At 37.9% G+C, this 14,461-nt stretch overlaps 1 protein-coding gene across 4 annotated transcripts; it reads left to right on the plus strand.

Annotated features, from left to right (window-relative positions):
• The first annotated feature begins 1,884 nt into the window (after window positions 1–1,884).
• On the plus strand, window positions 1,885–12,525 carry LOC110866593 (protein FATTY ACID EXPORT 1, chloroplastic). 4 transcript variants are annotated; one of them, XM_022115742.2, is made up of 6 exons: window positions 1,907–2,102; window positions 10,355–10,580; window positions 10,744–10,911; window positions 11,089–11,135; window positions 11,245–11,285; window positions 12,051–12,525. In XM_022115742.2, the coding sequence occupies exons 1-6, from the start codon at window positions 2,001–2,003 to the stop codon at window positions 12,142–12,144; spliced, it is 678 nt and encodes a 225-aa protein (XP_021971434.1). In that variant the 5' UTR covers window positions 1,907–2,000; the 3' UTR covers window positions 12,145–12,525. The 4 variants fall into 4 exon arrangements, with proteins under 4 accessions (XP_035832493.1, XP_021971434.1, XP_021971440.1 ...); XM_022115748.2 differs by having other exon boundaries at window positions 11,089–11,125; window positions 12,051–12,151; XM_035976600.1 differs by lacking the exons at window positions 10,355–10,580; window positions 10,744–10,911; window positions 11,089–11,135; window positions 11,245–11,285; window positions 12,051–12,525 and adding an exon at window positions 8,887–10,246 and having other exon boundaries at window positions 1,885–2,102.
• Window positions 12,526–14,461: the final 1,936 nt, after the last annotated feature.

Genomic DNA, 14,461 nt, shown 5'->3' on the forward strand with positions numbered 1-14,461 from the left:
GATGGAGAGACAGAGAAAAAGGTGAAAAGAAAAGAGATAGAGTTTTATGGTGTTCAAAGGTTGGGGAATTCCGAAAGATGATGTATATAGTATTTTCTTGTTTTATTTATATTAAGAAACATTTTAAATAAAAGCGTGAAATGACCAAAATACTTTTAAGTAAATAGACTTAACTTAAAATTTTGAGTAAATTGCCAAAATCGTCCACGAGGTTTGGACATGTTTGTCATTTTCATTCAAAACAACTTTTATTGTATAATATATTCCTTCACTTTTGGGATTTTTTTGTCATTTTCATCCAAACGTCTGACTTTTTTTTTTGTCAAAATCGTCCCTGAGATTTGAGATTTTTTGCCATTTCATCCAAATGTTTGATAGAAAAAATAAAACAAATTAGATGTTTGGATGAAGATGGTAAAAAATCTCAAAAGTGAAGGACTATATTGTACAAAAAAATTGTTTTGGATGAAAATGACAAACATGCCCAAACCTCAGGGACGATTTTGGCAATTTACTCTAAATTTTTTAAGTTAGTAATTGCTAAAAGACGAAAAGTGTAATGAGTTTTTCAATTAAAGGATTGTGACTGTAATTATTAAAGTTAAAGGACATATATTACAACCAGTTATGAATATAATGGACGAAAAATGTAATTTACCCTAAAAATGTTGTCAAATCACATTAAGGGGCTGTTTGTTTACCTCTTAATGAGGTTCTTAATAGTTCAGACCTCTTACTGGTTCAGCACTTAATGGTTCAGACTGTTTGTTTCGTGAGCAGATGTCTGAATGGTTCAGACATTTGCCTCTGAATGGTTAAGTATTATACAGAGTCTGAATGGTTAAGACCTCTAATCTTAATTGGTCAGACATTTGCTTCTGAAGGGTTAAGCATTATACTGGCTCTTAATGGTTCAGGTCTCTTACTGGTTCAACACTTAATGGTTCAAACCTCCTACTGGTTCAACATTTAACCATTCAGAAGTTGCCAAACAGCCCTTAAGACCGACTCTGCAAGGTATCAATTGTAGTTATATTTTTAATAAATGAATTGATTAGCATGAGGGATCTTTGTATTTTTTTGTTTTTTCAATGATAGTTTTAATATTTCACTTTAGCCACGTAATTGCTGCACCAATTCTAAGTTTTGATTTTTCTTGAGTGCTACCAAAGGTTAAGGATTGTTTGGTAATTTCTGAATAGGTAAGTGCTGAAGTAATAAAAGATCTGAACCACTAAATGCTAAATTAGAAAGAGGTTTAAACTATTAAGAGATAGTGTAATGTTTAAACGTTCAGTGACAAATGTCTGATAAATTCAGATAAGAGGTCTTAACCATTCAGACTTAGGGGCTGTTTGGTAGCCTCTTAATGACCATTCAGATGCTACCTCTTAATGGTTTAAAACCTCTGAATGAATAAGAGGTAACCTTAAGTCTGAATGGTTAAGAGGTAACCACTGAATGGTAAATCATCACATGTCACATTCTTCTACATTCTCACTGGTAAAATTCTTAATGGTTCTATTAAGAGGTAGTCTCTTAATGACCATTCAGAGGCTACCAAACAGCCCCTTAGTATGATGCTTAAGCATTCAGAGGCATACATCTGAATCATTCAAACATCTGCTCACGAAACAAACAGTCTGAACAATTAAGCGATAAAACTGTAAAAGATCTGAACCATTAAATTTCTTGTTAAAAGCTAAACAAACAACCTTAAAGTTCTATTTTTTTCCACGTTTAAATAAAATCTTGAAAAAATAGCCCAGTTGGTTTCCATGTCATTGGTTGATTGGTTGGGCCGGTGACAGCTAAGCTAAGCCAAGCTATGTACAATTGTACATAGAAAGTCACCTTAAAAAAACTTAAAGAAATAAGTAGGCGAGGGTCAGATTCTAGAAACATCGTTGCAATTCAGCGCAGCCCAAATGAGACTACGAACATTGAATTATTCTTATTCACACCCCCCCTAAACGCACAACCTAATAATCAGAGGCAAAATGTCTTCAACAATCTCTCAAACATCATGCATCTCTGCGGTTCACAGCAGATTACACCTTCGTAATCGTAATCAATCACCCCTTCAAATTCTTCGTTCCAAGGTATATGTTTCCTTTCAATCTAATATTCGAATGTTAACTTTTTTGTGTAGTTGCTTGTTGTTGTTTTTAAACCTAAATCGTTCAGTAAGTTATGCGAATTTACAGAAATAATAATATTCATGTGTGTGTGTGAGATTTAGCTGTATGTATTGAATCAATCTGTTAGTTAGGTGTAAGGATGGTTAAACAGGTGGTTTAATATGATATTAATGATATGGTCTTACATTTGTTTCACAATTTATGGAATTAACCCAAATGGTAATCATAAGTATGGCTTCGATGAGCTTCCTCCAGTCTTTCGAACCTCTTTGATTTGCAACCAAACCCAATACCTCTTGAATGATAAATCCGTTGTCGGGAAAGGGATTCTGAGCCACACAAGAATTGCCCACCAAACCGCCTTTGCAGTCCAACACTCCCACAGAATGTGCTGAGACGACTCAACTCTAAGCCCGCATCGGTCACAGTTAATACTAGCAAGCTGCACTCCGCGAATTGTGAGGTTTTCTTTCGATGGAATACGATTCATAGACGCTCTCCAATTAAACAAGTTAATTTTCAGTGGAACCCAGCTATTCCAAAAAGCCCAAGCCTCCGCATTATCTGTTTTCCAAGCCTCATGAATTTTATACCTCAAATTAGCAACCGTGAGGTCTTGTTGGGTCGTACCCCTCCAGGTCCATTTATCAGGCCCAACTTTGATCCCGATGTCCCTGACCGATTTTTTCAGCAATTCGAGTTGTTGTAATTCGCTGGAATCCAAAGCCTCTTTCACCCATAAGTCTTGCCACCGATTCGTCCGACCCATTTCCACTATATCCACGACACTGGCCTTTTTCTCCTTGACAATCTGGAACAACTCACTAAAACAATCTTTCACCAGACCCTCATCATGCCATCGGTCCAGCCAAAATTTCAACCCCTGCCCTGATTGAATCACTCCCATGAGGTTATCCCGAAGAGAGAGGTTTAAAGGCGCAAGCTCCTTCTCAACCGAGATGATGTCTTTCCATATACCCCCTATCCGGTTATTAACCGGAAACGAGCTATCACTATTTTTATTAGAATGAATTGCTTTGATAACCTTTCCCCATAAAGCTTTGTCGTTTGTTTTCAACTTCCACCACCATTTCGCGAGAAGAGAAAGATTTAAACTTCGAATGTCACCGATACCCAAACCCCCATTACGTTTAGGACTCAACATCCTATCCCAAGCTATCCACTTTATTTTTCCGGATCCGTTATTTCCGCCCCAAACAAAGTTCCTTCGGATCTTTTCAAGGGTGACCCGACCCCAAACGGAGCTTTAAACACGGAGAAGTAATAATTAGGAAGAGCTCCAAGGACTGCTTTTGCAAGAGTGACCCGACCCGCTAGAGAGAGGGCTTTGCACTAAATTTGTCAATAATTGGTTTCCAAAACTTCACCCGTTTCATATTGGCGCCAATGGTAAGCCCCAAAAAAGTGAAAGGAAAGGAACCCGCTTTGCAATGTAGAAGAGAAGCCACAGTGCCAACTTCGTCTTCGTTCCGTATAAGCAACTTTTATCTAGATTCACCTTTAGGCCGTATAAGTAAAGTAGTTGTAGGATTTATTTAGTTTTGAAGGTTCATTTAGATTTGGAAGTTGAAAAGTAGCAGGTTATGTGTAATGGTTTCACTATCCACCACCCATCAAAATAAAATTTAAGTCACAGAGTAAATTACTTTTTGAGTCCTTGTGTTTTAGTGGTTTTAACCATTTGAGTCCAAAATCAAAATGTTTAACATCTTGAGTCCCTTGACGATTTTTTTATAACCTTTTGAGTCCTTTTGGGTCCATTTTTAACCTTTTGAGTCCAATTTTTTAAACAAAAATGGACTCAAAACGTTATAAAATGAATAAAATTGGACTCAAAATGTTATAAAATGAGCGGTCAGGGACTCAGGGTGTTGAACTTTTTGATTTTGGACTCAAGTGGTTAAAACCACTAAAACACAGGAACTCAAAAAGTAATTTACTATAAGTTAAATAAATAAAAAAAAAATTAACGAAAAGGTCAACATGTGCTGCTCTCCTATTGGCCACATGGCCAACCTCCATTTCCTTCTCGCCGTGAGTGGACTGACGCACCTTGCCCTTAACGCTGTTCATGAACCACATGGAGTGGTGTATCACGCTTCACGCCTTCAACGCCCAAAGCCCTTGCCAGGTGGCAAGGGTGTTAAACCATAACAAATGGTCTAAGAGCATGCATTATATTATATTGCATGAACACTGAGCCTGAGGGGGTTTGCGTGAGGGAGCTCATGCTTGTGAAACAAGCGAAAGCAATGAAAAATGGGGCCACGTCATGTACAATGGTTGTGTTAAAAAACTAAATGAAAGCGTAAATGATGAATGAGCGGTATAAGTATAACATAGGTTGAATGAGGAGTGTGGTAAATTACAGCGAAACTTGTCATCGGTTAGGGCGGTTTCACGGTTTTAAACTGCACCGTGATCACCCCTTATATGCTAAAATGGTTGTAAAACAATTACAATAAAATGAAAGTTAAAACTTTCTACATATGGCATTGTTAAGCAGACCACGTTCACAACTCCTTCACCTGAAGCTACGATTTTTTACGATTTTCCGGACAATGTCCTGGGGCAATTGATTCATAAGCCTCGACTGTAATATGAAGTTTATGAACGATTTAGGTGAATGTGAATTTTGAAATGGATCTGAGTTGCAAATTTTAGATGAAAAAAGTTTTTATAAAGTTAACGGAAGTGTTAATAACTTTATATAAACTTTTTTCATCTATAATTTGCAAGTCAGATCCATTTCAAAATTCACATTCACCTAAACCGTTCATTAAATTTCATATTTTAGTCGAGGCTTATGGATCAATCGCCCCAGGACATGGTCCGGAAAATCGTAGCTTTGGGTAAAGGAGCTGTGAACGTTGTTCACTTAACGGTACCGCATGTAAAAAGTTTTAATTCTCACTTCTTTTGTGGTTGTTTAACAACCGTTTTAGCGTACAAGGGGTGTGATCACGCTTCAGTTTAAAATCGTGAAACCACCAAACCTATGACTGGTTATTCTGAGGATAGAGAGGCTGCTTCCAGAGAGACTCCAAATACCAACAACAGACAAACACACAACGTTTAAAAATAAAAAAATAAAAATAGGAAACTACCAATAATCGAAAAATGTTGCGAAGGAGTAAAAGTAACACACATAAAACAACATATGGACACAAATAAAGGTAGAAGTAAGACGTTCAAGTACGAGATAAACCTAAGACCAAAACTACCCAGTTTTACGTAAGTTAAGTATATTAACCGAAGTCATTAAGGCCTTGGGCCGGCCCTAGCTTAGTTAAATGTGTTTAGGGTTTTCCTCTTCTTGTCTATATATACTAGATCTTTCATTATGTAATTTCATCACAATATAATACAAATTCAGTTTACATTGTTTATTATGGCATCAGAGCCAGTCTAACCTAATTGCCGCCGACATCTCTGCCTCTCTTAACCTTTCTTTTTCGATCGGCTTTCTTCACCGATCGTCCTCCATCTTGCAGCCATGACACCTCCTATTACCCCCTTCACCAAAGCAGATAAAACAGCAAATAACTCTCACAAGTTTGCTTTTACCCTTACACCCACAAACTATGCCAATTGGCAGGCCATGATTCATCCTTTTCTTGTCACAAACGATTTATTCGGATACGTTGATGGCTCCATACCCTGCCCGCCAGAACTGGTCCAGCCTCCTTTAACCGAAAAATCATCTTCAGAGACATCTGAATCAGTCCCTAACCCTGGTCATCGAGCATGGATATCGAATGATGCACACATCCGCATGCTGATCTCTTCCACAATCTCAGAAAAGTGCTTTCAACATGTGCAGACCACAAAAACTTCTCGTGAATTATGGGAAGCACTCCGCCGAACCTATGCACCACAAACATCGGCTCGAGAATTTACTATCAGATCTCAGTTTTTACGTTTACAGATGCATGGTGATGAAACTACAACTGCGTATCTTGATCGAGCACAAGAATACGCCACCGCTCTTGCAAACATCGGTAAACCTATGGATGAAAAAGATATACTAATGCTTGTTGTTTCAGGTTTACGTGAAGAATATAATGGAGTCAAACAGATTCTCTTTTCTCGTGACTACACTGCTGTCTTCACTGAACTCCCTGCGCTTCTTGCTGATCACGAGTACATGATCAAGAAGCCAATCTCTGATGTTCCTCCGGTCCATGCCTTTACAGCTCATACTACACCATCGTCATCCATTCCTGATGAAACACTGCAAAGTCTTCAACAACTTGTTACAAAGTTAGGTTTTCAGCTTCAACCACAATCATCTTCATCTTCTGCATCCACGGCCAATTCTAATGGAGGCTCCTCCTCCAGCCCGTCGGCCTACTACACCTCTCGTGGTAGGGGCCGTGGGGGTAATGGTTTCAATCGTGGTGGTCCTGGTGGTCGTTTCACTCAATCAAGGGGCACTTCTTACAACCGAGGAGGTTCTTCACAGTTTTCATGGGCATCAAATCAAAACACTGTGTACGGGTCGTGTAATAGGTGTGGCATTGGCCATCTTCCTACCCATTGCCCAAACAGGGACCCATCTACTATTCGTTCAAGGCAACCTATCTCTAACTTTACTGATTTCAGGTCTCAAAACTCACAATCTTGGATTACAGATACCGGCTCAAATTCACATGTTTCTCCAGATATGCAAGGGTTCGATTCTGCCCAGTCTTACTTCGGTGAGGACAACCTGCACGTTGGTAATGGTAAGGGTCTTCCTATTCTTCACATTGGTTACAAAAAAATCTTTTCCCCATCTAAAACCTATCACCTAAAGAATATTCTTCATGTTCCAGATATCAAACAAAATTTACTTTCTGTCCAAAAATTTTGCTTTGATAACAATGTCTATTTTGAATTTCACTCTACCTTTTTTTGTGTGAAGGACACGTTTACACATCATACCCTCCTCACGGGTCCAAGTAACGATGGGCTCTACTCCATTCGCTTTCCGTTCTCGCAGCCAGTTCCTAAAGTCGCTTTTTCAGCAAATAAAGCTTCCACAACCACATGGCATCAACGATTAGGGCATCCTCATTTTAGTTTATTCCGTTCTATGATTTCAAAATTTGATTTACCTGTACTAGACAAGTCTTTTAACATTCATTGTGAATCATGTTTAATTGGAAAATCTTCAAAGTTGCATTTACCACCTTCTGATTATAAAACATCTAATATATTTGATCTACTCTTTTGTGATGTTTGGGGTCCTGCTCCTGTACCCTCATTTGATGGCCACAATTACTTTCTCCTAATCGTTGATCACTTTACAAAATTCATGTGGATTTTTCCCATAAAACAAAAATCGGATGTACTAGACACTTTTAAACGTTTTATAATAATGGTTGAACGACAGTTCTCCACTAAAATTAAAGCGGTACAATCCGATTGGGGAGGAGAGTTCCGACAACTCTCTTCATTTTTTAAACAAATTGGCATAAATCATCGTATCTCGTGTCCTCACACCAGTGAGCAAAACGGCACGGTTGAACGACGACATCGACATGTCGTTGAAACGGGCCTTACTCTCATGGCCCAATCTCGTGTGCCTTCTCGTTTTTGGCATTTTGCATATGACACCGCGGTTTATCTAATCAATAGAATGCCATCTAGAACCACCGCCAACCTTTCTCCTTTTGAACACCTTTTTAAAATTCAACCCGACTTCTCCTTTTTACGGGTTTTTGGATGCCAATGCTTTCCCCATCTCCGTGCGTACAATCCAAACAAAATGGATTTCCGCTCCGTCTCGTGTGTTTTTCTAGGCTATAGTCCATCCCATCATGGCTATCGCTGCTTCGATCCGATTCATGAACGTTTGTACATCGCGCGTCACGTTCGGTTTATTGAAAGTGCCTTTCCTTTCCATACACCGCCATCTGAACCAACAACACAACCTACACCCACCTCTAATCCGTATGTCTCCTCTTACCCGGATGGTCCTACTTTTCCAACCGAACAGCCTACTCCGCCACAAACCAGTGCAGCAGCTTCTTCATCTCCACCTTCATCTCCTCACACAACCGCATCTCCGGTGGCTGACCTTCCTGATCCGCCGCTTCCTGAAACTTCCTCATCGGCTCCTGTCGGGCAGCCTCCATCTCCACCACTACAAACCTATTCCCGTCGCACATCATCCACAATTCCCGCATTCAATAAATTCACTTCCACGGATCAGTCTCAACCCACTTCCACTCAGCCGTCTTCTACCTCACAAACAGATTCAAATCAGCCGCCTCCTAACTCAAATCGTGCTCGTCCCAGCCACCTTCGTCAAAACGTGAAACCTCCACAAAAATATAATCCTTCCGCTTATCATGCAACCACTGCGCCAGAAACCGAACCCGTAACCTTTACCAACGCAAATGGCAATCCTCAGTGGCGTAAGGCTATGGCCGAAGAGTTCTCTGCACTATTAAAGAATGGAACATGGACATTAGTTCCTCGTGATCCAAATTATCATGTTATAAATTGCAAATGGGTGTACAGGATTAAACGTGATCAAACAGGGGCGGTCAGTCGATATAAAGCACGTTTAGTTGCCAAGGGATACAATCAACAAGAGGGTGTTGATTATAACGAAACTTTTAGTCCTGTTGTGAAACCTGCTACCATTCGCACCGTCTTATCTTTGGCAGTTACTCAGAAGTGGTCACTCAGACAATTAGATGTTCAAAATGCTTTTCTAAATGGTAATTTGCAGGAAACAGTGTATATGCAGCAGCCTCAAGGATTTGTTGATCCTCATTACCCAGATCATGTGTGTTTGCTTCGCCGTTCCCTTTACGGTCTTAAGCAGGCTCCTCGGGCCTGGTTTGAACGGCTTTGTTCGGCTCTTGGTTCGCTTGGATTCTATGGCTCTAAAACGGATCCTTCACTGTTTATATATTCACATCATGGGACACTTCTTTATATGCTCGTTTATGTTGATGACATTATTCTTACAGGGAACAATGACAGGGCTATTGATCAGGTTGTAAAACGTCTTGGCGCCACCTTTTCTTTACAAGATATGGGCCCTTTGTCTTACTTTCTCGGTGTGGAGGTTGTGCGTCAGGGTTCTGATATTATTTTATCTCAACGGAAATATATTCAGGATATACTTGCTCGTGCAAATTTGTTGTCGGCCAAACCTGTTCACTCTCCTTGTACTACCACATCATCCCTGTCTCTTGGTGACAGTCCAGCCTTCTCGGATCCGGTACGGTATCGCCAACTTGTGGGTGCATTACAGTATGTCACTCTCTCTCGTCCAGACATCTCCTTTGCTGTTAATAAGGTTTGTCAGTTCATGCACTCTCCCACAGAAAATCACTGGTCTGCGGTTAAAAGGATTTTGCGGTTTCTTCTTGGAACTATCAATCATGGTTTGCTGATCTCTCATTCATCACCGATTCATCTTCATGCCTATGCTGATTCGCATAACAGTTACATTCAGGCTTACTCAGATGCAGATTGGGCTGGTTGCCCTGATGACCGTCGATCCACGGGGGGATTTGCCATCTATCTCGGGAATAATCTAGTGTCTTGGTCTGCCAGAAAACAAAAGACTGTATCGAGGTCATCAACCGAATCTGAATACAAAGCTATGGCCGATACCGTCTCAGAGCTTGTTTGGCTTGAAACTCTTCTTCGTGAGTTACATGTTATAATGAAGGCTGCTCCTACCCTTTGGTGTGATAACTTGGGAGCTACTTATCTTTCCAGAAATCCAGTTTTCCATGCTAGAACCAAACATATTGAAGTTGATTATCACACTGTTCGTGAACGTGTTGCTCGGGGTCAACTGATGGTTAGATTCATATCTACAAAGGATCAGATTGCAGACATTTTCACAAAACCACTTCCGACTGATCGATTTGCTTTACTAAAGACCAAGCTTAAAGTCAGTTCCCGCCATTAGCTTGAGGGGGAGTATTAACCGAAGTCATTAAGGCCTTGGGCCGGCCCTAGCTTAGTTAAATGTGTTTAGGGTTTTCCTCTTCTTGTCTATATATACTAGATCTTTCATTATGTAATTTCATCACAATATAATACAAATTCAGTTTACATTGTTTATTAAAGTATTATCTCATAAAAGGATGCTGGTTGTTCTTGCTCATATATATATATATTTTCAGTTGTTTCTTGATGATTATTAAATGGCCATGCAACACAATTTTATGTCTCAGGTGGTAATGATGAACAACATTAATGGGCATGCTATAAAAGCATCTACGTTAGAGAGTAAGTCAGCTCTAAATCGTACATTAAAATCACATAATGCTATTTTAGGGAAACCAAATTCAAGTACTACAGAATATGTCAACGGAGAAGAAATCAGTGAACCAACGGAAAACGTAATCTCTGAACAACGGTCAGCAAAGATTCATGATTTTTGTTTCGGTCTTCCATATGGTAAGTTTCTCTTTCTGTTGGTTCATTTTATAATTTTATAATATCGCGTGATGCTGTAAAGTATGCAAAAAAAGCCCCTATATTGAAGCACTTCGTTATACACAAGTTATGCTTGTAATGCTTGTAATGCTTCGTTATACCATTTAAGTTTCACCTGAAACAGGTGGCATTGTTCTCAGTGGTGGACTTATAGGTTTTATTTTCTCAAGAAACACTGCATCTTTAGTGACCGGTGGACTCTATGGTGGTGCTTTGCTGGCACTTAGCGTATTAAGCTTAAAAATTTGGAAACAAGGCCAGTCCAGCACACCGTTCATTCTTGGACAATTAGGTAAATAATGAATCACATCATATTAAGCACTCTGGTTCAATGGTTGGATTTTCAGAATTTATTTAGTTCATATTTTTTAAGGCTCCATTTTTTGTTTATGAAATCTGATATACTTATTCTTTAAATTACATGTCTGCTTTGTGGGTGTGTTTTTACTTTGATGCGTTTACATTACAGGAATTGCTGCTGCACTCCTCTGGAAGAATATTCAAACGTATTCACTGGTAACACCAGATATCGTTAAAATGCTATTTGTTTATTACATGCACTATTTTAAGTTTAGCCTATATGCCCTTCCCATCTAAGCTGCAATATGTTTTTTTTACTATGCAGACAAAGAAGATTTTACCAACTGGATTCCATATTGTTTTAAGGTAACAAGTTATGACAATTTCAATCCATTTACTAATCAACAGGTTACTTAGGTCATGTTAAGTTAAAAAGTTAAATGCCATTTTAGTCCTTGTGGTTTGGGCCATTTTGCCAGTTTAGTCCAAAGGTTTCATTTTTCGCCTGTGGGTCCAAAAAGGTTTCATCGCTGCCATTTTAGTTCACTGGGTTAACTTCATCCATTTTTTCTGCTTACGAGAAGGGCAATTCGGTCATTTTATAGGTAATTCTGTGAACTAGAAGGGGCAATTCGGCCATATAAAATGACCGAATTGCCTTTCTCGTTAACAGAAATAATGGATGAAGTTAACCCAGTGGACTAAAATGGCAACGGTGAAACCTTTTTGGATCCACAGGCGAAAAATGAAACCTTTGAACTAAACTGGCAAAATGGCCCAAACCATAGGGACTAAAATGGCATTTAACTCTAAGTTAAATAAAAGAAATAGCTAGAAAAGAATGTCAACTGCTTCATTTTTGTTGCCTCCAACAACCTTCTAAACAAGATTAATAAAAAAATATATTCATCTTAAAAATTTGTATGACTTAATTTTTTATAATAACATTTTTTGCAGTAATTATTTGTAACTTTATTATAGAAAAAGGCAAAAAGTGTTTACGGGTCAACCCAAGTTGATCCACCATATTTTAATAAGAACCTGTTTTGGCCCGTTAGAGCATATTACCAGGCAAGAGTTTTGAACCTTTGATCTAAATTCATTTCTATTCTGTTTTCTTTTTGTTGTCAGCACTGCAATGCTATGCTTTTACACGTATGTTATTGTGTCCGGAGGAAATCCACCGCCAAAGAAATTGAAATCTTCAGCTGCATCTGAATCATAGTTACTATTTTAATTGTGATTTTTGTAAAACTTTATTAGTATAATGCAGATTTATTGAGTTTAGATATGTAAACTGCCACTCCTACCGTTAATGTTGCTGCTGCTGCTGGCCTGCCGTTGCTACCACCATTGCACCACTGATGCCGTTACCATCACCAAATATTTGTTCTTGATTCGGTCTAGTTTTGACTTTACTTCCTATATACATCTTTTTTTCTCTAAGGGTTGATGGACATGATGGTGCCATTTCTTCGTAGAGTTGCCAATGGGACGGTATTGGTATATAGTCTCATACTTAATTGTAACATCGTGTCCAATATGACCATACCTGGCCTAATATTGGGTATGTGTGTTAGTTTGTTAAAAAGTACCTACGTATTCATTTTCTTTCCATTTTTAAAGTATGTTTTTAATGGAATGGGATCAAATACAAACACTTAAGTTTGTAAGAACCGTAAGAACCAACAAATAATTGACAAGTGTCTATCAATAAAAAAATTAGTTTAAGGGTAATTTAGACCTTTTGACCATATTTATTTAAAACTAATTAAAAATAATTACAAAAAATATAATCAGCACAACACTATATAATTAGCATAACATGCTTAATCGTTCTTCATTATCAGCACATCATCCTCAATCGTTCTCCATTATCAACATAAACGACATCAGCACAACAACCTCAATTGTTCTCCATTATCAGCACACCAGATGTGCTGATTATATCTACTTTTGGTGTTTGGTTGTATTATTTTGTAATTAACACATAATCAGCACGTTATCAGCACAATTATAAAACACCTTTTGTTAACTTTTTTAAAAATCACTTTTATAAATACAAAAAAGTATAGCAATATGGTACTCATATTAAAGATAAAAAAATACTTGATTTTATGATATATTTTTTTTAAAAAAATAATGAAGCATATAAAAGTTATTTTAGTTTAAAAACCTTGGTGGAATTTGTATTTAATGGAAAATGGTCAAATGACTAGCAATTTTACAAAATTACCCCTAATTTTTTAGTAGTAACTTTTAATTATAAGGGTTTTTTTATAATCAATATCAACCCTTGATTTAAATTATCAATGGTTCAGATCTGTTCTTACGGTTCTTATAATTAGCAATGTTTGTACAGGATCTCAACCCTGTTTTTAATAACCCTAACAAATTAAAATATGATAAATTATATCCATATCTACATCGCCACTTAATGTTTGAAATATCTAAAAAGTATGATAATTTTATTTTAGATATGAATCCTAACAAGGTCATAGTTTATAGGATATAAAATACAAATAATATCAACATATTCTATTCTATTCTAATATATATGAAAAGGGAGTGTCGGTGGCTTTTCACCTTCACTCCCTTAAGTTTAACAATTTACATTTTTACCCAACTAATAATTTACATTTTGGCCCCACTAATGTAATGTATATTTTTGGCACCCTCATCTTTTAAATTTTGCATTTTTTACTAATAATTTTGAAATTTACATTTTTTGCTCATGCTTTTGTAATCTACATTTTTGGCCCATAACCTTTTTTTTTCTTTTTAAACGCATTGTGATTTATGCTCTTTGTCGTGCATGTTTTCACCCGTCGCGTGCCGCCACAATACACAACGGAACTACTACTTTAAAAACCTGCAATTTTAAGTTCGTGTCTACCTTTGTGTTTTATATTTTTTTTGTATTTGTCTTTTACGCATGTTTTACACTTTTTTAGTAACTGTCTTTTACACATTCCATTTTACGAATCGTGTGTTGTTTTTTCACAGATAAGGTCATAGTTTATAGGATATAATATACAAATAATATCATCAACATATCCTAAAGCCAATGATCCCTAGATCAAGTGGTGGAGGACTTGCATTTCTCTTGAGAGAGCAGGTTCGACTCCCACTTGGTGCAGAGTGAGGCACTGGTGGGCAATGATAGGAGACCCAAGGAAACCTGAGTTGGATCCTTGAGCCAAACGGGTTTTACCGGTAATTTCACTGTCGTGCCTACGGGCGGGTGGGTTACGGGGTTTTCCCCGGAATTGGTGGTGGACTCGGGTTACTCTCGGAGTACTCCGTTTGTCTAGTGGGTGCCCCGAGAGTGCTCGGGATTGAGTTTGTTGGCCGTTAAAAAAAAAAAAAAAATATCCTAAATGAAAAGTTAGTTTTTTCACATCATCAAGCTACTAGAATGAATTATTACCAAATAAGGATCAATGAAAAATAAAATTTAAATAGAGTTATTTTAGATACATGGTTAGAGCATCTCCTAATTCCATACTTGTACGGCCGTACTCAAGCTCACGAACTTCTCT

This window comes from Helianthus annuus, chromosome 1 (genome assembly GCF_002127325.2).
Source record: "Helianthus annuus cultivar XRQ/B chromosome 1, HanXRQr2.0-SUNRISE, whole genome shotgun sequence".
NCBI lineage: Eukaryota > Viridiplantae > Streptophyta > Magnoliopsida > Asterales > Asteraceae > Helianthus > Helianthus annuus.